The 26,138-nt window shown below is 43.5% G+C and overlaps 1 protein-coding gene across 11 annotated transcripts in view; it reads right to left on the reverse strand.

The window, feature by feature from the left end:
- LOC139583801 (protein scribble homolog) overlaps positions 1-13,949 on the reverse strand; it is a 135,682-nt gene extending 121,733 nt beyond the window's left edge. For 2 of the 11 annotated variants that reach the window (XM_071415274.1, XM_071415277.1), the window contains exon 1: positions 12,633-13,949. In XM_071415274.1, the coding sequence (XP_071271375.1) occupies positions 12,633-12,791 (159 nt within the window). In that variant the 5' untranslated portion in view covers positions 12,792-13,949. The remainder of the gene's footprint in view (positions 1-12,632) is intronic. The other 9 variants (XM_071415281.1, XM_071415276.1, XM_071415282.1 and 6 more) reach the window with 7 other exon arrangements.
- Between the last annotated feature and the right edge of the window lie 12,189 nt (positions 13,950-26,138).

Consider the following 26,138-nt stretch of genomic DNA (forward strand, 5'->3'; position numbering starts at 1 on the left):
AGCCCTCCTTTCGGCAAATCTGACCACGACTCCATTTTGTTGCTCCCAGCCTATAGACAGAAACTAAAAGAGGAAACGCCCGTGCTCAGGTCTGTTCAACACTGGTCCAACCAATCTGATTCCACGCTTCAAGATTGCTTCGATCACGTGGATCGGGATATGTTCCGGATAGCATCGAACAACAACATTGATGTATATGCTGATTTGGTAAGCGAGTTTATTAGCAAGTGCATCGGTGATGTTGTACCCACGGCGACTATTAAAACCTTCCCCAACCAGAAACCGTGAATTGATGGCAGCATTCACGCAAAACTGAAAGCGTGAACCACTGCTTTTAATCAGGGCAAGGCGACCGGAAACATGACCGAATACAAACAGTGTAGCTATTCCCTCCAAGGCAATCAAACAACTCTACTTTTCTCGTCAGTATAGCGAGAAAGTAGAGTCGCAACTCAACAGCTTAGACACGAGGTATGTGGCAGGGTCTACAGTCAATCACGGACTACAAAAAGAAAACCAGCCCCGTCGCCGACCCCGATGTCTTGCGCCCAGACAAACTAAACAACTTCTTTGCTCACTTTGAGGACAATACAGGCTAACCGCAAAGTCCACTATTGTGACTAATCCTTATTGTGGCTAGCTTCACATAGATGGGTCCGACCACCATTAATCAAATAAGAACTGTCTTATAAATTAGGGTTATTTTAGATGATGTCACCTAGCTAAACAGGTCTATCTACAAGCTATTTCTAGTGAATCACCAAACATTTCTGTAAAAAAACTAACGACAAAGCCTTTCGTTCCTCTATTTTTTATTTTTCGTTTCACACTGTTGACAGTAGGTGCACTTGATTCAACAGCCCTAGCGCCGGGAAGGCAAAGTGTTCCCATTTTGAACCATTTCATGTGTCTTAGGGTAGAACTCCACCTACCCGATAGGCCCAGAGCGCAAATCAAGTGCACCTATAGGCCTACTGCTGGCCAATCAGTTTCACGTCAAAAACTGTAAAAAGAAGCCTTGAACGCACAGCAAAGTTGATGTCAGATTTCAAAACTTTTAAAACCATGACTAAAGAGAGACTCAATGAATACAGCAAAGAGCTGCTGTTTGAGTAATTTCATGTTTAAGTTCATTATTCAGCACCGTCAACACTTTGTTCAACAGTTTTATAAACCATAAAATGGGCGTTTCGATAAGCTTGTGTTATTATTTGCGGCTTTTGTCTTTTTAACATTGAGGAATATTTCATTTTTCTCTGGTCATACGAGTAACATGAATTTATACATGAGGCAGAAGTAATGCAGTGTGACTTAAGTTTCACCATTAGCTGGAAGAGGAGGGATGGTGAGTCGGGTGAGAGGCAATCTCACCGCTGCTCCCTCCCAGACTCTGACTGACCATCCGATGCATGCCATCAGTCCAGCAAAAAAATAAACTAATTATTATACTTACTCAGCTGTGGCTCACAAGTAATACAACAAATGATCTATTCCCAGTGTGATCATAGACCTAAAATGTTTTAATAATCGTTTGAAAATGGTCTGAGCAGAACAACATTGGCAGGGCAATACAAGCGTAGCCAATATGCAGTGATAATGTATAATGTATAATGCAGTGATATGCAATGTATAATGTATAGCCTACTGCACAAACCTCATTGCTACAGAACAGGTTTTAATTGGTTAATGCTGCATAGGCTTATGTTTTTAAGTCATATCTGAGCGGTGGATCTCATTGTCCATTTTGACACAAAGTGACCTTGACTCAGAAAAGGTTGGTGAACACTCAATTTAAAAGCTTACAAAGCTTACAGGGTTGTCAAACTTTTTTATACTTTCTTTTTTTGTTTATAAAAAAAACAATAATTTAACCCTAAACGTAAATTATCTAAAAACGCGTAAACTCAAGATTTTTTTCATATTTGCATATGTTGTAGCTTAGACCCCATTTTACATCTGAGGTTTTTGTGTAGTGCCCACCATTGTTTGAGGCACAACATGCTATGCTCTTGAATACAGGGTGTGGTGTGAAGGGTTGGTGTCTCCTAGATACGCTGGGTAAACAGAATTCCCAGCTCAATGAATCCCCAGGAAGGTCCCAATTAATGAACCATCTCCCTGGAAACCAGCGCTTGGATTGGAGGGAAGGAAAAGATGCAGCCAGCAACATCCATGATTAGACTGACACTATGGCTTGAGCTGGAGGGCTGAGTGACTGAATGACTAAGTATTGATCATTCTTTCTTTCAGTATGACCAAGCTTATCTGGGGCAGAAGATAACATGCAGCTTCCTGTAGTGAATATCAGTGGAAACTGTTACAAAACCATTACTAGCTAGTCTATGCAGATATGCTATAATCTGGCATTAAAGCTTTGACAGCATAGGCCCTCATTTGTGTGTTTATGTGATTGTGAATCGAGCCTTTTGTAGATAGGTTGAGGCCAGAGCAATACAGTTGATGAAACGATGTAATGCCATTGAGTAACACTGATGTGGTACAGTGGTGGTTTAAACAAGATCATGGCACTAAAATCAGGCTCCCAGTGAAATTCCATTAATTGCTATTATGAAGCCAGTGTAATTACAGTAGTGACTCCACACACCCATCCAGGACGACTCAGAAGAGGATCACGGCCAGGAAGTCCACTTCCCCAGTGTGTGATGTCCCACAGATAAGTACACGATCTTCCCTCTACATGCGTTTAAATTGTGCTATTTTCAGTCCAGAACATGTTCTTGCTACCTGGTTTGTGCACTAAAACGCTCCAATAAAGCCCACAGATAGGAAGTCCATGAAGTCCATGTGAAAAACCAGTGTGTGTATTTAGTCTCTTCAAGAGGGGCGCTCTCTAATGAGCGGTCATACCCTAGCCTCCAGGCATATAGTATGTCTAGTGCCCACACAAGAAACACTGCCCTGTCCTTCACCCCTCAAGTCCCAACACACCAGTTCAGCTGTGACACACAACTCTGCGAGTCACTCATCACCGACTCCATCTAACCATCTGCCACGACACTGCCTGCAGACTATCTCTATCTCCGGGTTGACTTTTCTCCTAGGCACAGGTCTAGGATCAGCTTCACTCCCAAATCCTAACCATTAGCGGGGAAAATACTAACCCAAGATCAGCATCTAGGGAAAACGTCACCCTATACCGACCAGCTGGCCTCTGATATAAGTGGTGAGAAGGATTATGAGGAACTAGAGGGCGTCAGTCTGTGCGTAAATGGAAATGCCCCAACGGTGCACATACTTTGACATTATCATCATCCATTTTTGGAGTAAGTGCTGACAACGAAGGGATGGGAGGTAAGGTGCTAGCTGGGGGTCAAACAGGGCCTCAGCACAGTCAAGGCTTGCCTCAGTACAGCAGGTTAACGAATGCACTTTAGTGCAGTGGCTGCCAGAGCTTCTAAGCTCCATGTCAGGCCCCTCCAGCAGCTGCACTGTCCAGGACTGACAGGATGGGACCTACAGAGGCTGACGGCTGGGACTAACAGAGGACAAGGAGCAAGAGAGGCTGGGAGGGAGGAGACTCCCTTAAAATTCCTTCGCTTAAAAAAACACTCAAGAAATCTGTCATTAATTTTGACGTTTTTGCAGAGGAGAGGTTAATCGTGGAATTTTACATCTAACTAAGATGTTTGGTGCAGTATTTCTCAATGAAAAACCACGAAAACCAGTCGTTTCATTGAATGACAAAGACTATTGAAGAATCCTTACTGTTGACCAATGGTATCCACATTATCATAAAAGTGTTTTATCTGCGAACATGCACTTCAGGTAAAACAACTTCTATACCACTAACCCCTCAAACATTATGCTGTCTAGTTGAGTATTGACAGCCTTCCTGTATAATTTCCAAAGCATAGTGTAGGCTGAGCGGTCTTCCTGGGTCCTATGTTGGGCAGGATGAACCATCTCATTACCAAACAGGGCTGATTAAACCATGCAGCTCTTTGAATAGCTATGGCTAAATGTCTCCTACATTCTGCCAGCTTAGCTCCTTACCCAGGCTCCGGTTGTGTGAAACCCCCTGGAGTAAAGAGGCCGGCTTAATTAAAGTCTAATGAGAATTAGAGCGCCTTCATTTTAATACTGCCAAAAATAAAGTCAAGTTTGATTAGTTGAAGAAAAATGTGCCTCTGTTGGAAGTTCTCGGGAACATGCGCGTTTGTATGTAGCTTCTCTGTGTTTGTCGACGTGTGATTGCATCTAGTGTGCACCACGTAAAACGGTGTGCGCGCGCGTGGCTTAGTAGCAGGCGTAAAGGTCTCTGTGTGTGTGGCCCGTTCAGCCAGGAATAAAGACTAACTAGGATCAGTGTGGTTGACGGAGGGTTCAGGCTCACAGAAGGCAGGGCAGGCAGATTGCTTCAGATTCCAGTCATTCCTGCATTTCCTCTTGCTGGCATCATGTACTAGAGAGCTCAGAGGGCCATGCTGGGTTAATTACTCACAGTATACACACTCCTACTCAGAAAGATACAATACGGTACTTAGTCACTCACAAGCCTGGCTTAAGCCACCTCTCAAACAGAAAAGTAGGAGAGAATAATAGTTGTTTGCAAAAGTTAACTCTCACTATAGTACGACAAGAAAATCCACACAGTGTTGGATTAAAAACAATGCTGTACACCCTGTCAACACTTTTCGGGAATAACTCTGGCTGCCCTTTTCAAACCATTTTGAACAGATTTCCAAGAACCAGAGTGAACAACTGTGACGTAGCGGGACACAGACATTAAGCAAAGGGTTCAGTGCTCAGAGCAAAACACATTCATTGCAGTGTTCTTGCTACATTGAAGGATGAAAATATATGCTTTTGGGGGGAGGAGGGCGCTGGTGGGGCTCAATGGTACAGGATTTATGGGTGGGCTCTATTGTATGATCGCAGAAAATCAATAGCATATCTCCTGCCCATCTCATTTGTTGATGCTTATTATTCATTGACGCATATAAGCTACACCGAACCAAAAACAAACGCAACATGCAACAATTTCAGAGACTTCAGTTACACTTCATAATAGGAAATCAGTCAACTGAAATAAATTAATTAGGCCCTAAGCTACGGATTTCAAAAGTGGGAATACAGAGGGCCCTCTGGGTTAAATTGAGGATGACAAATACTTTGACATTAGAAATGTTTGTTACGATTCTATTGTACGGTACATGCCATGTCATGTACCAGCTGTGTATCTATTCATGGAGTGAGATTGTTAGTGACTGGTGTGGAATCCATAATGCGGCACACCTATAAGGCCCGGCAAGCAAATTTTGTCAGACAAAGCATTCCGTTAGGCCACGACTCACATCCACCTGAGACCGGTCAGTGTCAGGCAGGTCACTGCACTTGACCAATGAGGCCTAAGACCGACTTTAAATACCCAAACCAACGCACAGAGAAACAAAGAGCGTGAGAGAATGGTGTCACATTGCGAGGCCACCATGAGTCCATGTCCCCTAATCCCTGTCTCTGTGTACTTAGTGATCCTATGGCACATCATTCCTATCGGTGCGCACCATCCGTGCACACAGATGCTCTCCGCTATCGCTAACACCAGCCGCCCGTCACCACGGCTATGGCCCATTGTTTACCTTGGTGGTGGTGACTGAGGGGCAGAGTGCAGGAGGAAAGACGTGAGATTTATAACAGATGTATACAAGTGCCCATCTATGGTTGACACTGCCCTGATAGTAATGCTCATTGATCCCATCAGACTGGTGTCGGTGTCATCTGTTTACCGAAGAGAAAAAAGGTACAACTTCTCCGGGAGGGTTTGTATGCACGCAAGCGCCACGCAGAACGACTGCAGCAGTATCTCCCTAGGGCTTGCAAGGCTCTTAGAGCCATGACAGCCTCCCTGGCTGGCTGTTCTCCACCCGACACCATCACTCAGCCTGCCTGGCTGCTCTGTGTTCTGGGGTGGGGTGGGGGGGGTTAGTGGTGTTAATCCATCTCCGGAATAAATAAAAAACATCTCAAAATGGGAGGGTGGGGCAGGATGTGGGACCAGCTGGTCATCATCTCAGACAAAGGAACCTGTTGAATGTGCTTCTGCATTAGAGGGGCCTCGACCTCTTCACAATGCTTCTCTACTGGCTCCTCACTTCTAGTTACCTTTCACATACTTAGCTCTTCTCAGAAGTGGGACACGGCTTACTGATTGTGCACATGTACACAATGAGGACGTTCGACTTTGATTTGACGACTGGATTGGCCAGTGCAGACTTTTCTCTCAGCAGCAGTCTCAATGTCAGCCTCGAGAGATCCATAAAACCAAACTACATCAAAAGAGATGCAGACTAAAGGAAGAGTCCTTTAGTGTACTTTCCCATGCTTCTGGGAAACTTACTGCCTTGAGAGACAGACAGAGCCAGGGGAAGGGGGGGGAACTAATGTGGGTTTACCGCAGAGAGGACCAGTGGCAGGTGTGATTTATCACCAGCCATGGCCTAGTTCAGCTAACAGAGTGACAGAGGCTGGAATAGAGGGGGATATACAAATCTGTACAGCACTTTATGGAATCAGGATCTGCACAGTGTAGGCCTAGGCTAGGTCTAGAGATTCCGGTAGAGAACCACTTATTTTGCCTGGCCAGACATTAGGATATACTTTAATGCTGAACTTCTGGAGCTAAAAAAAAAAGGTGGGGGGGTGGTGAGTTGTGTATTTTTAAGTGGAGCACCTGTGGGCCATTAAAGATTATACTTTTTGGGAGAGGGCTAGGTCGGAAGTAGTTTCATTTTGAAGGCATGTTCCTCCTGAAATATTAAAGGGAAGATTTACACCTCCATTAGGGTTAAAGGGTGGGAAAAGGGATGAATGGATATGTGGTCGTTTGGATCTCAAATCTGCAAACAAAACACAACGCTGATTTGTGAAAGACTGACTGCTCTTCGCTCAAGCAAAGGACTCATATCGATAAAAGAAAACAATGGTAACGGTTACACGGCATTCAGTAATAGCAGCGCGAAGTGGACCCAAATACCATTAGGATTCGTTGTTTTCATGGTGTGAATTGTTTGTCAATGTTTATGAATTCCACCGCTACTAGGGATGTAACGATTCACCGATACGCATCGGTCTTGATTCAAAATGTTTAAGATTTGACTACATTGGTCCGCAGATTCCAAACGGATCCAAGTATAGCATGCATCAGTCAGAAATCGATTTGAGAGTTACGAATCACTAACATTTTGATCATATTACTTTCTACCTTTCGAAAATACATCATATTTTGAGACAACTGATGCTTCTGCTTCATCAATATCGAACTAAGCATGTAACTGTGTTGTCAGTCATTGATCTACAAGTCATTTTGCATGCCAAACAACCCAAGGAAATATCAGTAGCCTACTCAAACTGCCCCGCCTTGATGCAGTGCCCCACCCCGAAATATCAGTAGCCTACTCAAACTGCCCCGCTTCACGCACTGTCCCACTTCGGCTTTGCAGCATGCAGCAAAGTGCCTTGTCCTTGTTAGCATGAAAAGGAAAAGCAGATAAAGCTGTCCAAAAGCTTGGGGATGAGCGATCCGCTTTACATGACCGGTTCATCTTCAATCATTGACAGAGACGATTGCCCATGAGAAGGTCGAATGACCCTCTGCTTCTCAGAGACACACTGGAGATAGAGGAGTGCTGAAACTGACTAATTCCATTCTGTGTTTAATTCATTGGCATTAGGAGGCAGTGGTATTTGGGGAAACCACCGAGGAGCCCTACTTAGCAGCAACACAAAAGACGCATTAAGGAATAGTGAGGATTAAGCGTTGCGTAATGAGAAAACAGAGCTGGGGCTTGATGTTAAGGGCTCAGAACACGGCGGCGTGAGTTGGAATTCCTGACTACGCTCTCCAAGGGTCCTTCTGGGTTCTGTATAGTAAAGGGGTGTAATCATTATGCCTAAAATTAACACCCGCCACCTGCATCGGTGGGTCTATTTCACCAGCCACGTTGGCGGGTGGTCAGGGCTCCAGTTTGTGGATAAAAATAGTAAAGTACGATCACATTAATAGTAACAAATGCTGCAGTAGCTGTTTTCAAAGTATTTCCACAGTTTCGTTTCCTAGCTGGTAAATTAATTACACAAAATCAAAGAACTACGAATCCTATATAGCCTATCCCAACTCGCGCTGAAACACTGCCTGGCTGGGGGCTGTGGCATGTGAAGAGCTGAGTGAAAGATACATTTTTAGAAGTGCTGTGCACAGGCATAAAAGTTATTCTAATTTACTTGAAACAAAGTGATACTTTGTCCTTGTTTCTTGGCTATTTACGTTGTTTTGTTCACTAGGCTAAGTTGTTTTTCTGTTTGAGTTTCAATTGCTAGTGAAGAGAAGCTTCTACTAATCAGACTCAACCTCACAGGAACAAAGTAATACATTTTACTAGTAATACATTTGTTTTAGAAACATTACAAAGCATGCTAATCCGTTTGGTGTAATTTTAGCGAATTTTTTTTGGGGGGGGCTGCCTCTGTGGCTGATGGACCAAAAAGTACATTTTATGCCCTGGTTGCAATAGTTTTGCATCCGAAAGAGTTTATTCCAAATTGAAAATTCAACCTAGAGTTTCTATTGGACAAATTCAGGTATGTTCCTCCCCGTTTCGCTTGCTTCTGTTTGGTTCTTCAACGGTAAACGTTTCCGTAATGAATACACCCCAGAAGAGAGGTTCTATGGAGGCAAGCCTCATTTTGTGCCAAGACAGCCTGTGTGTAAGCGCTTTCTGTTTGAGCTGATAGGGTTGAACAACTTGTCCCAACATGTAATTTTGTTCTTCCAGTGTAATACAATGCTGAATAATATTTCAAAGAAACAACCGTATCAGGAAAAACAACCTGGAACCCGGAGCCATTTGATAAAACATTTATTTTTCCCATGCAATGCTTAACTGAAAAAGGCAATACTACAGCACACAAACTAGGGTTGCCAGGTGGGGCTCAAGAAACACACAGTGAACCTAAGACCCTGTCAAGGCATCTGAATCTCCATCTGTTCACACTGTTAAACCCCCTTCCAAAACCTATAAAGAAAATCTACCCCTCTACACTCCACAATCCCCATTATAGTACTAATTTGCCTCATTGCATAGTACATCCAATTTTCCATCTTGACTGTATGGAGAATTGTAATGCCTCATCATGGGTTGTGTGTGCCAAATGTCATTGAGCATTACTCAAGCAGACTTGGAAAAACAAAAGTTGACAGCTTGGGTACAGACATCGGGTCTGTGTACGGAGCACTGGCTTCAGGTTTGCTGCAGTGGCCAATCTCCACAGTGACACTTGTGAAGGTGGTGTGAGCCAATTATTGTCAATGAGAGCTGGAACACTTGGTGGTGCAATAACACCCACAATCTCTCCATTCGGTCACCACCGTAGGCTGTTACCAGGAGAGGTGTCTGTAGTAGTTGAAAAAAAGGCAATTGAAATCATAACTGAAAAGACGCTTTTCTTTGGGGTAAATCCATTTGAATTCAATCGCTTTTTGACAGCATCCCTTATGATTCAAACAAAACTTTCCATGCATGCTTGCCCATGGAAGAAGTTGTCAGAAAGTGACTTTTTGGACCTGAATGTCAAAACATTGAGGATATAAAGGTGCTCAAAGTTGACCCATTTTGCATACCCCACACTGGAAAAGATAAACAGTTGAATTTGATATAATTTAAAAGCTTACAAACAGGGTTGTCAAACTATTTTTTTTTTTTTATAAAGAATGACATTTTTTTTTACTTTTCAAGAGATTCTTCTGTACTTTTGTATACTTTTTAGCCAATAGTTCTGAAAGTAGCGCTCATGAACAAAAAGTGGTTCCCAGAAATTGTGCACTACTTTACATACAGTAAACTCTCGCTCTGCTGTGTGTGCCTCTTGCTAGCTGTCACTCATATGGCGAAGGGCTGAAGATCATTGGTTGAACTCTAATTGGTAGGGGGCTGGCCCACATGGGAGAAAATGGCACAGTACAGTTTTCAGAGAAACAGTCGCTTTCAAACTAGGGATTTTGTGGCTAATTGAGGTAAAACAGTAATTCTGCTCATAGATTATGCATTTATGAACTACATATTGATACATCCAGCCCAATGCAGAATAAAAAAAATAAAAAAACAACTTAGTAATCACCAAAGTTCTGGAGCATGTCTTTCACATCAATGATCTAAAAACACATAAATTCCCCCCAAAAATATCCATATTCACATGCTGCATTGTAGACCCTTCACATGATTTGAGGTTTTTGTGCTGTGCCAGCCCTCAGTTGAGACGCAACATGCTCTTGAACACGGGGGGCGTTATTTCAAACATAGGTCCATTCCATGAATTCTATCCCTTCAGACCAGGGTTTCCTTTAGCCGGTAAAAGCCGAGCATACAGATAGAGCCTAGTTGAAGCGAAAATGTGTCAGACAAAGCGAGTGCTGCTGCTACAGCTACTGTTGCTGTTGGAGTGAAACGTGCTTTTATATGCCAATCATTGCGCAACAATTCCAAATGAAATTGTGTGTAAAAAACAGTTAGGATAACTGTAGAGAGCTAGAGATGCCATAAATAGCCACCATAGCATGACAAGGAGATACCAAATGAGATGACTGAGAGCTCACAATTCTATTATGGTTTGAGCGTTCACCATTATTGCCATGTTTTCTCCACACGGCCTATTATGGGTGTGACCTCTGATGGCCCCCACTCTCCGCAGCCTTTCTATAAATGCAGGCAAGGGGACCATATGCTTTGTGTTTGCACGCAACACGGCCACCTGCTCTGTCACACCACATTTGTGTCTCTCGGCTAATTACAGTGCCGTGTTAGTGGTCCTGAGTGTCTGTCTTCTGCCAGCCTCACGGTCCCCTGCACCGCCAGGCCCAGCCATGCTGAGTCAAGCAGACCAGGCGATGCACTCTTGGATACAGCCCCCCACAGCAGCCTTGAGCTGTGTCAGGAAACCCCAGTCAGCATCTAGCCTAACTAGCAGCCGGGTTGAATATTAAACAACGATGTCTGCGTGTGCTTTTGTGAGTCCTAGAGCTATACTGAGCTACTCCCCAACACCCTCCTCTCCCTTTATTTGTCTGTGTCCTTCCTCCAGTGAACATAGGGGCCTGAGCCAAGTCTCAGCCCGCTCCCCTTAGTCATAAACAGAGCTTTTTGGCCAAGTCAGCACAAACAGCCACACACACGGGCCCCTCTCATCCCCGTTATGTCCGTGTACAAAACTCAGGCAAAAGGTGAGTGACATTTTAAGAGCGAGTGCAACTGAGGTCTTGGTTGACAAATCAGATTGTGTTTTTGACTGGATTAGATTGTGAACAATTGCATTCTCTCTGCTAACTTAAGTAATAAATGCAATTTGTGATTCATTACCTTTGGTACTGGGGCTTGCATATCTTAATATAATGGCCTGGGACTCAGGGCATGACTCAAGTGGTAGACTATCAACAGCCTAAGCAGAATACTTAGGCCTACAAGTGACTGACTAGTGACTACTTACACAGGTGTTCAAACTCTCCAGAGATTCTTGTGGTCCTGCACACTTCAGTAGACTTTGCGTAGCTTAGCGTAGCTTCTGATGGGTTGTCGACACGACAGAAGAACTACTGGTGACTGTGCCACTCTCCCCACCACCACTAGCCATGTCTGAGAGCCTGTCTCAGCATTTCTGAGCAGCAACACATCTCTGATGAACTTGAGGTCCATTATCTTGCACAGCCATTCCCTTATCCCGTAGCAGAACAATGAACACAGCGGCATAATGAGGCGAAAGTCAGGTCACTCTTACGCCCCAGTGCTCTGGTGTAAATGAGTGTTGGAAGCTGGAGGGGAACATAATGCACAGCCAGATAACCATCCAGCTCCCCTAAAAATAAACAGGAGGAGCATGCCAGCAGAGCTTATGTCATTTGTCATGTAGGAGTAGTGTGAATGGGTTTCCAATCCCACCGGCCTGTGCCGTTACTGCGGGCAACGTAGTGCAGGCCAGCGGACTCCTTTCATCTGCTGAGTCCGTCTGCACATGTAATATCATGCAGCATGCCCATTCCACTCTGAAGCAGCAGCCGCCTCTGCTTGACTCCACACTGCAAGCATCCAAGGAAGGCAGAGACCCGTTTCTCCTCTGATTCCTATTCTCTGCTGTTATCAAATGTGCTGTCAGCTGACAATGTGCCGTCTGCTGCTCTGAGCAGCCAGCCTGATGGTACACACCTCCTCTCTCAGCTACTTTGATGACACATACATTGAGTAACCATTGACAAGAATAAGAGGACATAAAAGGTAGCATCATACCTTCCCGCGTATACAGTCGTAGCCCCCAGAATATGAAAGTAGCTACAACACTCACCCAATATTGTGTTTGGAATATTAATTAAAAAGCATTTAAACCACATTCTAAATAAACAGTATGTTGTTCCTGCGTGACGGGATTAGTTAGTTAATATTCTCAGTTAACTATACTGATGTTGCCAGATGTTTAATCAAAACATTAGCCACCTGTTCCATGGGGGTTGCTCATGGTTGCATGCATTGATAGAGTGGAGATTAGTCCGCTAGCCTTGATTTGACCATGCATAATGATTTGGATAGCCAGGATAGGCCACAATGTGCTAATGAAAATCACTGGTTGCTTACCTTGGGTAGTTCTCGGAGTTGGTTAGCGTCGAGGAGAAGCTCCTCCAGACTGCGGCTGTAGCGAAATATCTCGTCGGGGACATTTTGCAAATTACAATGTCGCTTGTCCACCGACTCGACGTGGCGGTTACAACGCCACAAAGGGATACACTTCAGCATGTCCGGCCGCCGTTATCGATTTGGTTGCCGGCGTTACTCAGCACTCCGCATCGGAGAGAGAAACGGGGAAAGGTTGTGGAGGAATAGGAAAATGTATACAAATATCGACGTGACAGATGAGTGGACGTCGAAATCCCGCTGCTCCCGCGTCGAACCAAAAGGGGAGGCCAAATCCAGTTAAAACCAGGGACACAGAAATAATTCGTCTCGTCAATTGATATCCAAAATTGAGTCTTTTGTTGGCTCTCAGCGACTCAAATGTGATAGATTACATTTAAAAAAATACGATAATAACTAGCTTCCGTGTTTGGAGTCAATGTCTTTTCAAATTATATACCGTTTGCTAATAATCTAAAAAAAAAACGTACTTTAAAACAAACTAACGTTTTCATTTCCATAGTTCTGACAAAGCAGTCCAGCCATCATTAACGTTAGCTACTAGTACTAGACAGTTTGCCATTTGATACAAGGAAGCTGACCTGTCTAGCAAGATGGCTAGCTTACTAGCTAGCTTGGCAAATATTATATGGTTCCCCGTTACATGTGTGTTATGTTGCTCAATGCGATAAAGCTGATCCGTAAAATATGACAGGCTGTTGCATTATCGGAAATAGTCCAATGTAGGCACATTGAATGGCCTCTCGAAGTTGCGTCTGGAGGGATGGAACTCGTCTGCTGTCTTGTCGCTAACGTTACTAGCTTGTGAGCACTCGTGCCTCTTTAGTCTACGGAAACAAACGTCCAAATTCGAAACCAATTCTGGGCAGTCTTTCAAAAGCTGTTTGCACTGAAAACAATAACCAGAATTCGTGACACTTGTAAAGCAACAACTATTGAACCCACACTATCAACAATCTTATTTTCCCTCCCTCCTTGAGCCAGGCCGGTGGGGTGTGTGAGGCTGGGCAGGGCTAAACTGGAGGTACCACTGCTTTTGTGACTAGCTGTGCACGCCTGGGATGCCACGCAGAACGAGTCCGAGGTGTTTGGGCTTTTGACTCCTTCATTTAGCTGAACATTGTAGAAATCCTCTGTCGCAAAATATTCTGCTCGGGAGTTTCCTCACTCCGACCGGGTGTGTGGCGATATAAGGATGTGGTGGAGAGCGCTAACCACTGACTCCTCCTTATTGTTGTTGGAGCTGGGTGTGCTAGATTTACAACTGACACCTCGCTCATCTTACACGCATGCCTAGTGGCTACTCAGCATTTCCTTCATATTTAGCTAGAATGAATAGACATCCAAATCAAATTTGCTAGAATGAATAGAGTTGATATCGGCCTTAGTTTTTTGGAGGACAACTACCGCCCGACACTGATAGGACTGCATACGCCGGTCAGTGCAGCCACACATATCCAGAAAAATAAAATCAAGTGCACCAATTATTTCCTTCTCCCTCCCTCCCTCCCCCAGCAAACACCCAAACTGCAAATAGGTAATAGCGACCCCAAGGGGCTAGGAGGTCTTCAATATAACTTTTAGAAGAGGGTTGGCTTTATTCTGGTTTTCATTCTGACTTCAGAGTCTGGAATGGCTCTTTGATGTTGTTGGCACAATGTGTCAATAATGAAGAAGGCTGTGTTTTTCTCACTCAAACACCCACATGCACAGCCCCCGAGGCCTTCCATTACAACAGTTGGATTTTCTATTTCAAACACATTTTGAAGTTCACCCCCCTCAAAAAAAAATCATTTGAGAGAAGCAATGAAACCCGTCGCACAACTTCTGAGCGAATATTGCATCAACCGGCCTCCTTTCCAGACCTGTGTGTTCACAGCTCTCCCGAGGGTCGCGTCAGCCAGCCTAGGTTGGCTTTATGTTAAAGGTTGAAAACGCTCTACTTCGTTGCTTAATAAATTGCCCCATCTAGCGGTAATGAAAGCGAAGTAGACAGACTGCACAGCCGAATTCAGCAAATGCGTAATGTAATAACACAGGTTGGCAAAAGCGGGTCCGATGACAGATGGATACAGTACCAGTCAAAAGTTTGGACACACCTACTCATTCAAGCGTTTTTCTTTATTTTACTATTATTCTACATTGTAGAATAATAGTGAAGACATCAAAATTATGAAATAACATATATAGAATAATGTAGTAACCAAAAAAGTGTTAAACAAATCAAAATATATCTTAGATTTTAGATTCTTCTTTGCCTTGATGACAGCTCTGCACACTCTTGGCATTCTCTCAACCAGCTTCAGTTTTATCTCAATCTCTTCATTCAAAGACTCAATCATGGACACTCTTACTGACAGTTGTGGCTGATTTGCGTGATGTATTGTTGTCTCTACCTTCTTGCCCTTTGTGCTGTTGTCTGTGCCCAATAATGTTTGTACCATGTTGTGCTGCTGCCATGTTGTGTTGCTACCATGCTGTTGTCATGTGTTGCTGCCATGCCATGTTGTTGTCTTAGGTCTCTCTTTATGTAGTGTTGTGTTGTCTCTCTTGTCGTGATGTGTGTTTTGTCCTATGTTTTTATTTTATTTTTAATCCCAGCCCCCGTCCCCGCAGGAGGCCTTTTGCCGTTTGGTAGGCCGTCATTGTAAATAAGAATTTGTTCTTAATTGACTTGCCTAGTTAAAAAAGGTCACATCATTTATTTATTTTTAAATACAAATTAGGTAGTCCCTGGAATTAATTTCAATTAACATGTTCCTTCATGTCTTAAGGTAATGATGGACTGTTGTTTCTCTTTGCTTATTTGAGCTGTTCTTGCCATAATATGGACTTGGTCTTTTACCAAATAGGGCTACCTTCTGTATACCACCCCTACCTTGTCACAACACAACTGATTAATTCAAACGCATTAAGAAGGATGAAAATCCACCAATTAACCTTTAATGCCTTTGAAAGTTTCTTCAAGTGCAGTCGCAAAAACCATCAAGCGCTATGATGAAACTGGCTCTCATGAGGACTGCCACAGAGTAGGAAGACCCAGAGTTACCTCTGCTGCAGAGGATAAGTTCATTAGAGATACCAGACTCAGAAATTGCAGCCCAAATAAATGCTTCACAGAGTTCAAGTAACAGACACATCTCAACATAAACTGTTCAGAGGAGACTGCATGAATCAGGCCTTCACACCAATAAGAAGAAGAGACTTGCTTCTTAACACGAGCAATGGACATTAGACCGGTAGAAATCTGTCCTTTGGTCTGATGACTCCAAATTTTAGATTTTTGGTTCCAACCGCTGTCTTTGTGACGCGGAGTATGTGTGGTTCCCACCGTGAAGCATGGAGGAGGAGGTGTGATGGTGTGGGGGTGTTTTGCTAGTGACACTGTCTGTGATTTATTTAGAATTCAAGGCACACTTAACCTGCATGGCTACCGCAGCATTCTGCAGCGATACGCCATCCCATCTGGTTTGCACTTAGTGGGACTATCATTTGTTTTTCAACAGGACAATGACCAAACACACCTCCAGGCTGTGTAAGGGCTATTTGACCAAGAAGGAGAGTGATGGAGTGCTGCATCAGATGACCTGGCATCCACAATCACCCGACCTCAATCCAATTGAGATGGTTTGGGATGAGTTGGACCGCAGATTGAAGGAAAAGTAGCCAACAAGTGCTCAGCATATGTGGGAACTCCTTCAAGACTGTTGGAAAAGCATTTCAGGTGAAGCTGGAATGCCAAGAGTGTGCAAAGCTGTCATCAAGGCAAAAGGTGGCTACTTTGAAGAATCTAAAATGTAAAATATATTTTAATTTGTTTAACACTTTTTTGGTTACTACATGATTCTATATGTGTTATTTCATAGTTTTGATCTCTTCACTATTATTCTACAATGTAGAAAATAGTAAAAATAAAGAAAAACCCTTGAATGACTAGCTGTGTCCAAACTTTTGACTGGTACTGTATGTGACCTCATTCATGGTAGACAGTTACCAACACGTTTTCAGGCATAATTTGCAAAGATATGATCAAGCTACGACCAATAAATTATTTAACCTTGAAAAAAAGAGCCTCCAGAATCTACAGACAGATGTCACATAAAATAGGCTTAAAACTGTGGGAATTTCATAATCAGAAACATTTTAATAAACAAAGTAAATTATAACATCTCATTTAAACATGTTCAATAATAACAATTTTCAATGCATATCTATGCACATACTTTATCTCAATTATTAGGATTCCATCTAATTGACAACAGATATACATATGAATATTCTAAAAGCAGCATAAAAACAATATAAACATTTTCCCACCGAAGATGTGTTTCCATCAAATAGATTTGTTTGCGGGAAAAAAGGCGTGATGAGGGCACATATCAAAATAAAGAGAGTCGCACATTCCACATATAAACTCCCTGTAATTTATTGGGTATTTACCAACGTTTCGGCATCACTGTGCTGAAGGTCATAGTTCACATTACAAATAACTTTAGAGGCTATATTCCCATGTACCAAAACATAAAAAAAAAAAATAATAATTATGTTTTGCGTTATATACAGTAGGAGCGAATGTGCCTACTCTGGTCTTGCACATGTGTGCTCTAGCCAACAGCTGACAGATACAGTGTGGGTTGGGTACATACAAACTGTAGCTAGGTTTCCATCCAATTGGTGACAGATTTTCATGCGAATATTCTAAAATCTTCATAAAGAAAAGGTGCGAATTTTCCCACCAGTGGTGTGTTTAATTTATTGCATCTGTAGCCTAATACCTGTCACGCCCTGACCGTAGAGATCCTTTTTATGTCTCTATTTTGGTTGGTCAGGGCGTGAGTTTGGGTGGGCATTCTATGTCTGGTGTTCTATGTTGTCCTTGTTTTGTATTTCTATGTGTTTGGCCTGGTATGGTTCTCAATCAGAGGCAGCTGTCTATCGTTGTCTCTGATTGAGAATCATACTTAGGTAGCCTGTTCCCACCTGTGTTTGTGGGTGGTTCTTTTCTGGTTAGTGTTTGTTGCACCTGTCGGAACTGTTTGTTTGTCGTTTTTGTTGTTTTGTTCAGTTGTTTAAATAAAATAATGAACACTTACCACGCTGTACCTTGGTCCTCTTCTCCTTCTCCCGACGACAATCGTTACAATACCTGCATGGGTTTCCCTAGTTTTATGGAGGACCACAAACAATATCATGGCATGACTCCAGATTTACTTCAATATGATGGTCAGTATAACAATATTTGCTGCATAAAAGTGTTTCCACAGGCATTTATCGCATAATTAATTTTACAGACAGAAAGATCCCACCATGTCAAAAGAACAAATTATCTGTCGGCATTTATAAAATTATATGGAATCACCCTGTTTCAATCAATCAATAAAATTGTATTTGTCAATTGTGCAAAAAACAACAGGTGTAGAGCCCTTTCCCAACAATGCAGAGTTAAAAACTATGAATTAGCTAAAATAAAAAAGGAAATAGTAACACAATACAATAACAATAACAAGGCTATATACAAGGAGTCCCGGTATGGAGTCAATGTGCAGGGGTACGAGGTAGTTGAGGTAATTGGAGGTAATACTGCATGTACATGTAGGTAGGGGTAAAAGTGACTAGGCAATCAGGATAGATGATAAACAGAGTAGCACACTGTTGGTAGTTGAGGTAATATGTACATGTAGGTAGGGGTAAAAGTGACCAGGCAATTAGGATAGATAATAAACAGAGTAGCAGCAGCGTATGTGAAGAGTATGAAAGAGAATGAAATTGTGTCTATGTGTGTGTGTGAGCGTATGTAGTGTGTGTGTGTGTGTGTGTGTGTATTGGAGTGTCAGTGTAGTATGTGTGGGTGTGTGGGTAGAGTCCAGTGAGTGTGCATAGAGCCAGTGAAAGAAAGAAAAAATAGTCCGGGTAGCCATTTGATGAACTGTTTAGCATTCTTATGGCTTGGGGTAGAAGCTGTTCAGGAGCCTTTTGGTCTCAGACTTGGCGCTCCGGTACCGCTTGCCGTGTGGTAGCAGAGAGAACAGTCTATGATTTGGGTGTCTGGAGTCTAACCATTTTTAGGACCTTCCTCTGACACCACCTGGATGGCAGGGAGCTCGGCCCCAGTGACAAGCATTTCGCTACACCCGCAATAACATCTGCTAAATATGTGTATGCAACCAATATATATGTATATATTTATTTATTTGATGTATTGGGCTGTACGCACTACCCTCTGTAACGTCTTACGGTCGGATGCCAAGTAGTTGCCATACCACGAGGTGATGGAGCCAGTCAAGATGCTTTCAATGTTGCAGCCGTAGAACTTTGAGGATCTGAGGGCCCATGACCAATATCTTTAGCCTCCTTAGGGGGAAGAGGCATTGTCGTACCCTCTTCACGACTGTGTTTGTGTGTTTGGACCATGACATGTCCTTAGTGATGTGAACACTGAGGAACTTGAAACTCATGACCCGCTCCACTCCAGCTCCGTCGATGTGAATGGGGGCATGCTTGGCCCTCAGTTTCCTGTAGTACACGATCAGCTCCTTTGTCTTGCTTACGTTGAAGGATACTTTGTTGTCCTGGCACCACATTGCCAGGTCTCTAAACTCCTCCCTATAGGCTGTTGTTGTTGTTGGTGATCAGGACTTCCACCGTCGTATCGTCGGCAAACTTAATGATGGTGTTGGGGTCGTGCACGGCCATGCAGTTGTTGGTGAACAGGAAGTACAGGAGGGGACTAAGCACGCACCCCTGGGGGTCCACGTGTTGAGGGTCAGCGTAGCGGAAGTGTTGTTGCCTACCCTCACCACTTGGGGGCGGCCTGTCAGGATGCAGATCCAGTTGCAGAGGGATGTGTTCAGTCCCATGGAATGCTGAGCTGTAGTCAATGAACAGCATTCTCAAGTAGGTTTTCTTTTTGTCCAGGTGGGAAAGGGCAGTGTGGCATGCAATATAAATCGCATCTCCTGTAGATCTGTTGGGGTGGTATGCTTTGGGATGATGGTGTTGATGTGAGTAATGACCAGCCTTTCAAAGCATTTCATGGCTAGAGATGTGAGTGCTACAGGGCGATAGTCATTTAGACTGGTTACCTTGGCGTTCTTGGGCACAGGGACTATGGTGGTCTGCTTGAAACATGTAGGTATTACAGACTGGTTCAGGGAGAGATTGAAAATGTCAGTGAAGTCACTTGCCAGCTGGTTAGTGCATGCTCTGAGTAAGCATTCTGGTAATCGGTCTGCTCCTGCAGAATTATGAATGTTAACCTGTTTAAAGGTCTTTATCACATCAGCTACGGAGATCGTCCGGAACAGCTGGTGCTCTAATGTATGGTTTAGTTTGCTTGCCTCAAAGCGAGCATAGAAGGCATTTAGCTCACCTGGTAGGCTCGCATCACTAGGCAATTCGCGGCTAGGTTTCCCTTTGTAATCCGCAATCATTTCCAAGCCCTGCCACATCCGACGAGCGTCAGAGCTGGTGTAGTAAGATTCGATCTTAGTCCTGTACTGATGCTTTGCATGTTTGATGGTTCGTCGGAGGGCAGAGCAGGATTTTTTCTGCGCAATGGGACAGGGACATTCCTGCCGACCAAACCCTCCTCTAACCCCGACGATGCTGGGCCAATTGTGTGACGCCCCATCGGTCTCCCAGTCTTGGCCGGCTGCGACATAGCCTGGACTCGAACCCAGAATCTCTAGTGGCATAGCTAGCACTGCAATGCACCACTGTGCCACTCGGGAGGCTTTAAAACAGAGTGTAATGGCTGTGATAGGAGGATGGATGGATCAACAACATCATAGTTACTCCACAATACTAACCTAAATGAGTGAAAAGAAGGAAGCCTATACAGAATAAAAATATTCCAAAACATGCATCCTGTTTGCAATAAGGCATTAAAGTAATACTGTGAAAAATGTGGCAGAGAAATGTACTTTTTGACAAAGCGTTATCTGAAGACAAAGCGTTATGTTTGGTGACAATTCAGCAACATTGTGTACCACTCTTCATATTTTCAAGCATGGTGGTGGCTGCATCATGTTATGGGTATGCAAGGACTAGGTCGTTTTTTAAGATAAAAATAAACATAGAATAGAGTTAAGCACAGGCAAAATCTTACACTGGGAGACAAATTCACCTTTCAGCAGTACAATTATCTAAAACACAACGCCAAATATACACTGGAGTTGCTTACCAAGACGACATTGAATGTTCCTGTGGCCTAGTGTAAGGGGGTGCGTAATCGGTGGCAGGGAAGTCAGACGCAGGAGAGCAGAACTTGGTAATAGCCGGAGCAGTTTAATAGCAAAACCCACGGCATAAAAACAACAAGAATAAGTTGGGTACAAAACCCGTCACGCACCAAACAACACGTGCACAAGCACTTACAATAAACAATCCCAGACAAAGACATGGGGGGGAACAGAGGGTTAAATACACAACAAATGATTGAGGGAATTTAAACCAGGTGTGAGGAAAAACAAGACAAAACACATGGAAAATGAAAAGTGGATCAATGATGGCTAGAAGACCGGCGACGCCGACCGCCGAGCGCCGCCCGAACAAGGAGAGGACCCGACTTTGGCGGAAGTCGTGACACCTAGTTACAGTTTTTATTTAAAATCTATGGCAAAACTTGAAAATGGCTGTCTAGCAATGATCAACAACCAACTTGACAGAGCTTGAAGAATGTTTTAAAGAATAATGAGCAAATATTGTACAATCCAGGTGTGAAAAGCTCTTTGAGACTTACAGAGAAAGACTCACAGCTGTAATCGCTGCCTAAGGTGATTCTAACATGTATTGACTCAGGTGGTTGAATACTTATCTAAATAAGATATGTTCGTTTTTTCCCCCATAAAAAAATCAAAACAATGTTAGCATTTTTCTTCCACTTTGACATTAGAGTATTTGGTGTAGATAGTTCATAAAAAATTACAATTAAATCAATTTTAATCACACTTTGTAACACAACAAAATGTGGAAAAATTCAAGAGGTGTGAATACTTTCTGCAGGCACTGTATTGCACGTACAGTCACTGTGGGGACGATGTCGCCGATGCACTTATTAATGAAGCCGGTGACTGATGTGGTAAACTCCTCAATGCCATTGGATGAATCCCTGAACATATTCCAGTCTTGGCTAGCGAAACAGTCCTGTAGCTTCATCGGACCACTTCCGTATTAAGCGCGTCACTGGTGCTTTCCGTTTGACTTTTTGCTTGTAAGCAGGAATCAGGAGGGTAGAGTTATGGTCAGATTTGCCAAATGGAGGGTGAGGGAGAGCTTTGTATGTGTCTCTGTGTGTGGACTAAAGGTCATCTAGAGTTTTTTTTGCCTCTAGTTGCACAGGTGACATGCTGGTAGAAATGAGCTAAAACGGATTTCAGTTTAGTTGGAGACAAGCTACTAAGACTAATACTGGCAAATGAGCAGCGCAGGGAGTTGTGCCGCTGCTCATGCTCTCAAAATGTCAGCGCCCGGAGAAGACACGAGGTAAGCAGAACAATTATGATATGTAGTTATGTCGAGATGCCACTGAGCCTCTAGCAAACCTGAGAGAAGAGGAATATTGCGACGGGGACACAGAAAGGTGGATTTCGGAGGAGGAATAGAGGAGGAAAAAGAGGTCAATGAGAATGAGGAAAGCAGAAGTTGAATTTGATGAAGATGGCGATAAAAAGGGAGATGGTGTGTCGAAGAAGACTGGGGTCAAGTACAAACAGAGTGAGATGTCCGCCAGACAGAGTTCTGGAGGTGAAATGGAAGTGAATGAGGGAGATTTAAGTGAGGTGGAAGGTGTGGTGAGGAGCTCGAAGCCTGAGCCTTGCATCAATGGACATGGTTATGATAAAGAGGAGTAATGGCCCAGAGGGAGTGAGATTCTTGGAGAAAGTGGATCCAGGCCTTTTGGCTGATCGATATGTGGTATCAGGTTGGGTGAAAAATATGTTGGGTACTGTTAAATCGGTGAAGGTAACCCGAAGTGGACTTGTGATGTTCGTTTGTCTTTCTTCCTCCCAGATGGAGCGGGCACTCTGTGATATGCAAATTGGGTCAAGATCTGTTTCTTGCTTTGCTCTTAGGAACAGAGCACCATTGAAAGGAGTGATTTCTGAGGTAGCGTTAAGTGTGGAGGTGGAGCAATTGAAGTAGAAGATACCTGATGTTTGTGACACCCGTCTTTTGGTGCAACGTAGACCCGGTGGGGAGCGTAGTGAAACAGAGGTGTCACAGTCTGTTCTTTTGAGTTTTGAATCAGAGTCTTTACCCGACAAAGTCATGTTAGGATATATCAGTTATCCTGTTAGAGCTTTTGTGCTGAATCCACTGTGGTGTTTCGGGTGCCATGTTTATGGTAATGTGGCAGCAGTGTCGAGGAGGGAGATTCCAAGATGTGGGAAGTGTGCAGGAGGGCATGGGACAGAGGATTGGGTAGTTTTGATGTATAAAGTTGTGTGTGTCAACTGTAAGGGTGCCCATGTTGCTGGGGATTGGAAGTGTCCGGTGCGAGAGAGGCAGGTTGAGGTGGCCAGAGTCAGAGCATTGCAGACGCTGAGGCAGCGAAGAAAGTAGAGGATGGTGGGTCAAGGGTGAGGGATCCTGAGAGGATCCTGGGAGTAGTAGACCTGTGCCAGCACAGAGGGATATGCCTACGAGTGATATATGCCTCCGTAAGGTTGGCTTTTTAGGGTTCATAGCAATGGTTATCAACTGTACCGCAGGAATGGAATGTAAATCACAAAAAATAGATGTTGTAGTGGAAGCTGCAGAGAAGTACTTGGGTGTACGAGATTTGACTTCAGAAGAGTTACAGGGTGTGTTGAGTGGTGGTGTCCTGTCCTCCTAGGCTGTTGGCATGGTGCAGCAGCCGATACGGTCAAAATAGTGGAATGGGGTAGTGGTTTTTAATGAGTTTAGGGTTAGTTCGTTTTTTTCTCCCTTTTCCGATTTTGTATCACAAAGTTTACTATAGTTAGTTGGGGGCAGTAATGTAACATATTGGATGCCAACCGCCGTTAAACCCAACCAAAGAGGAAGAAGTCAGGTTTGATACATTAAAATAACTGGCCAGGAGGAGACCCGCCTCTGGGTGAGCATTTTCTTGTTTACTTATGGCCCTATTCAGCTTGTTGAGTGCGGTCTTAGTGCCAGCATCAGTTTGTGGTGGTAAATAGACACCTCTGAAAAATATAGTGATGAGTAGATTAGATTGCATATGTAATGGCCTTGGTTAGAGATAAATATGATACTTTTATCCGTAGGTTCTTTTCAACGTGTTACCACATTTAATAACATAAATGCCAAGTAACAAACGACATGCATAAATAAATAGTCATGTTCCCAACTGCCCTCATGCTCTAGCTAGCACATGCGCACAACAATATGAATGAACCCATTCATCACATCTCCCCCTTTAATAAAACATTCCCCAACAGCTTATCAATGGTATGTTTACATTCAAACCCTGTCTACTGTTATTAAATAATGTAGCTATCAAGATGACAATCTAGAATCACAAGTGAACCTTTACTGTAAGCATAACCCATAAAGTAACTTCTGATCTTCTCAAAACTATACCTGTAACTATAATGTTAAACACCACAGTTTCATCTTCAACTTAACTGTTCCGTGTTTGGCTAACCACCAAGTAAGCTCATAAACATAATAAACAACATTCAATGTCTATTTTAACCATTTTTTGTATATACAGTGGGGAGAACAAGTATTTGATACACTGCCGATTTTGCAGGTTTTCCTACTTACAAAGCATGTAGAGGTCTGTAATTTTTATCATAGGTACACTTCAACTATGAGAGACGGAATCTAAAACAAAAATCCAGAAAATCACATTGTATGATTTTTAAGTAATTAATTTGCATTTTATTGCATGACATAAGTATTTGATACATCAGAAAAGCAGAACTTAATATTTGGTACAGAAACCTTTGTTTGCAATTACAGAGATCATACGTTTCCTGTAGTTCTTGACTAGGTTTGCACACACTGCAGCAGGGATTTTGGCCCACTCCTCCCTACAGATCTTCTCCAGATCCTTCAGGTTTCGGGGCTGTCGCTGGGCAATACGGACTTTCAGCTCCCTCCAAAGATTTTCTATTGGGTTCAGGTCTGGAGACTGGCTAGGCCACTCCAGGACCTTGAGATGCTTCTTACGGAGCCACTCCTTAGTTGCCATGGCTGTGTGCTTCGTGTCGTTGTCATGCTGGAAGACCCAGCCACGACCCATCTTCAATGCTCTTACTGAGGGAAGGAGGTTGTTGGCCAAGATCTCGCGATACATGGCCCCATCCATCCTCCCCTCAATACGGTGCAGTCGTCCTGTCCCCTTTGCAGAAAAGCATCCCCAAAGAATGATGTTTCCACCTCCATGCTTCACGGTTGGGATGGTGTTCTTGGGGTTGTACTCATACTTCTTCTTCCTCCAAACACGGCGAGTGGAGTTAGACCAAAAAGCTCTATTTTTGTCTCATCAGACCACATGACCTTCTCCCATTCCTCCTCTGGATCATCCAGATGGTCATTGGCAAACTTCAGACAGGCCTGGACATGCACTGGCTTAAGCAGGGGGACCTTGCGTGCGCTGCAGGATTTTAATCCATGACGGCGTAGTGTGTTACTAATGGTTTTCTTTGAGACTGTGGTCCCAGCTCTCTTCAGGTCATTGACCAGGTCCTGCCGTGTAGTTCTGGGCTGATCCCTCACCTTCCTCATGATCATTGATGACCCACGAGGTGAAATCTTGCATGGAGCCCCAGACCGAGGGTGATTGACCGTCATCTTGAACTTCTTCCATTTTCTAATAATTGCGCCAACAGTTGTTTCCTTCTCACCAAGCTGCTTGCCTATTGTCCTGTAGCCCATCCCAGCCTTGTGCAGGTCTACAATTTTATCCCTGATGTCCTTACACAGCTCTCTGGTCTTGGCCATTGTGGAGAGGTTGGAATCTGTTTGATTGAGTGTGTGGACAGGTGTCTTTTATACAGGTAACGAGTTCAAACAGGTGCAGTTAATACAGGTAATGAGTGGAGAACAGGAGGGCTTCTTAAAGAAAAACTAACAGGTCTGTGAGAGCCGGAATTCTTACTGGTTGGTAGGTGATCAAATACTTATGTCATGCAATAAAATGCAAATTAATTATTTAAAAATCATACAATGTGATTTTCTGGATTTTTGTTTTAGATTCCGTCTCTCACAGTTGAAGTGTACCTATGATAAAAATTACAGACATCTACATGCTTTGTAAGTAGGAAAACCTGCAAAATCGGCAGTGTATCAAATACTTGTTCTCCCCACTGTATATAGAAGAGGTGATCTTTCTTTTCAAAGTTTAACAGGTCCAGTCTCTCAACTGGATTTCACACTCATCCTGATCGTGTGACATTAGCTGATACCTGTGGATCAGGAGTGTGTGTACGTCAGCAGCGTGAGCAGAGAGAGGGT

This window comes from Salvelinus alpinus, chromosome 8 (genome assembly GCF_045679555.1).
Source record: "Salvelinus alpinus chromosome 8, SLU_Salpinus.1, whole genome shotgun sequence".
Classification (NCBI taxonomy): domain Eukaryota; kingdom Metazoa; phylum Chordata; class Actinopteri; order Salmoniformes; family Salmonidae; genus Salvelinus; species Salvelinus alpinus.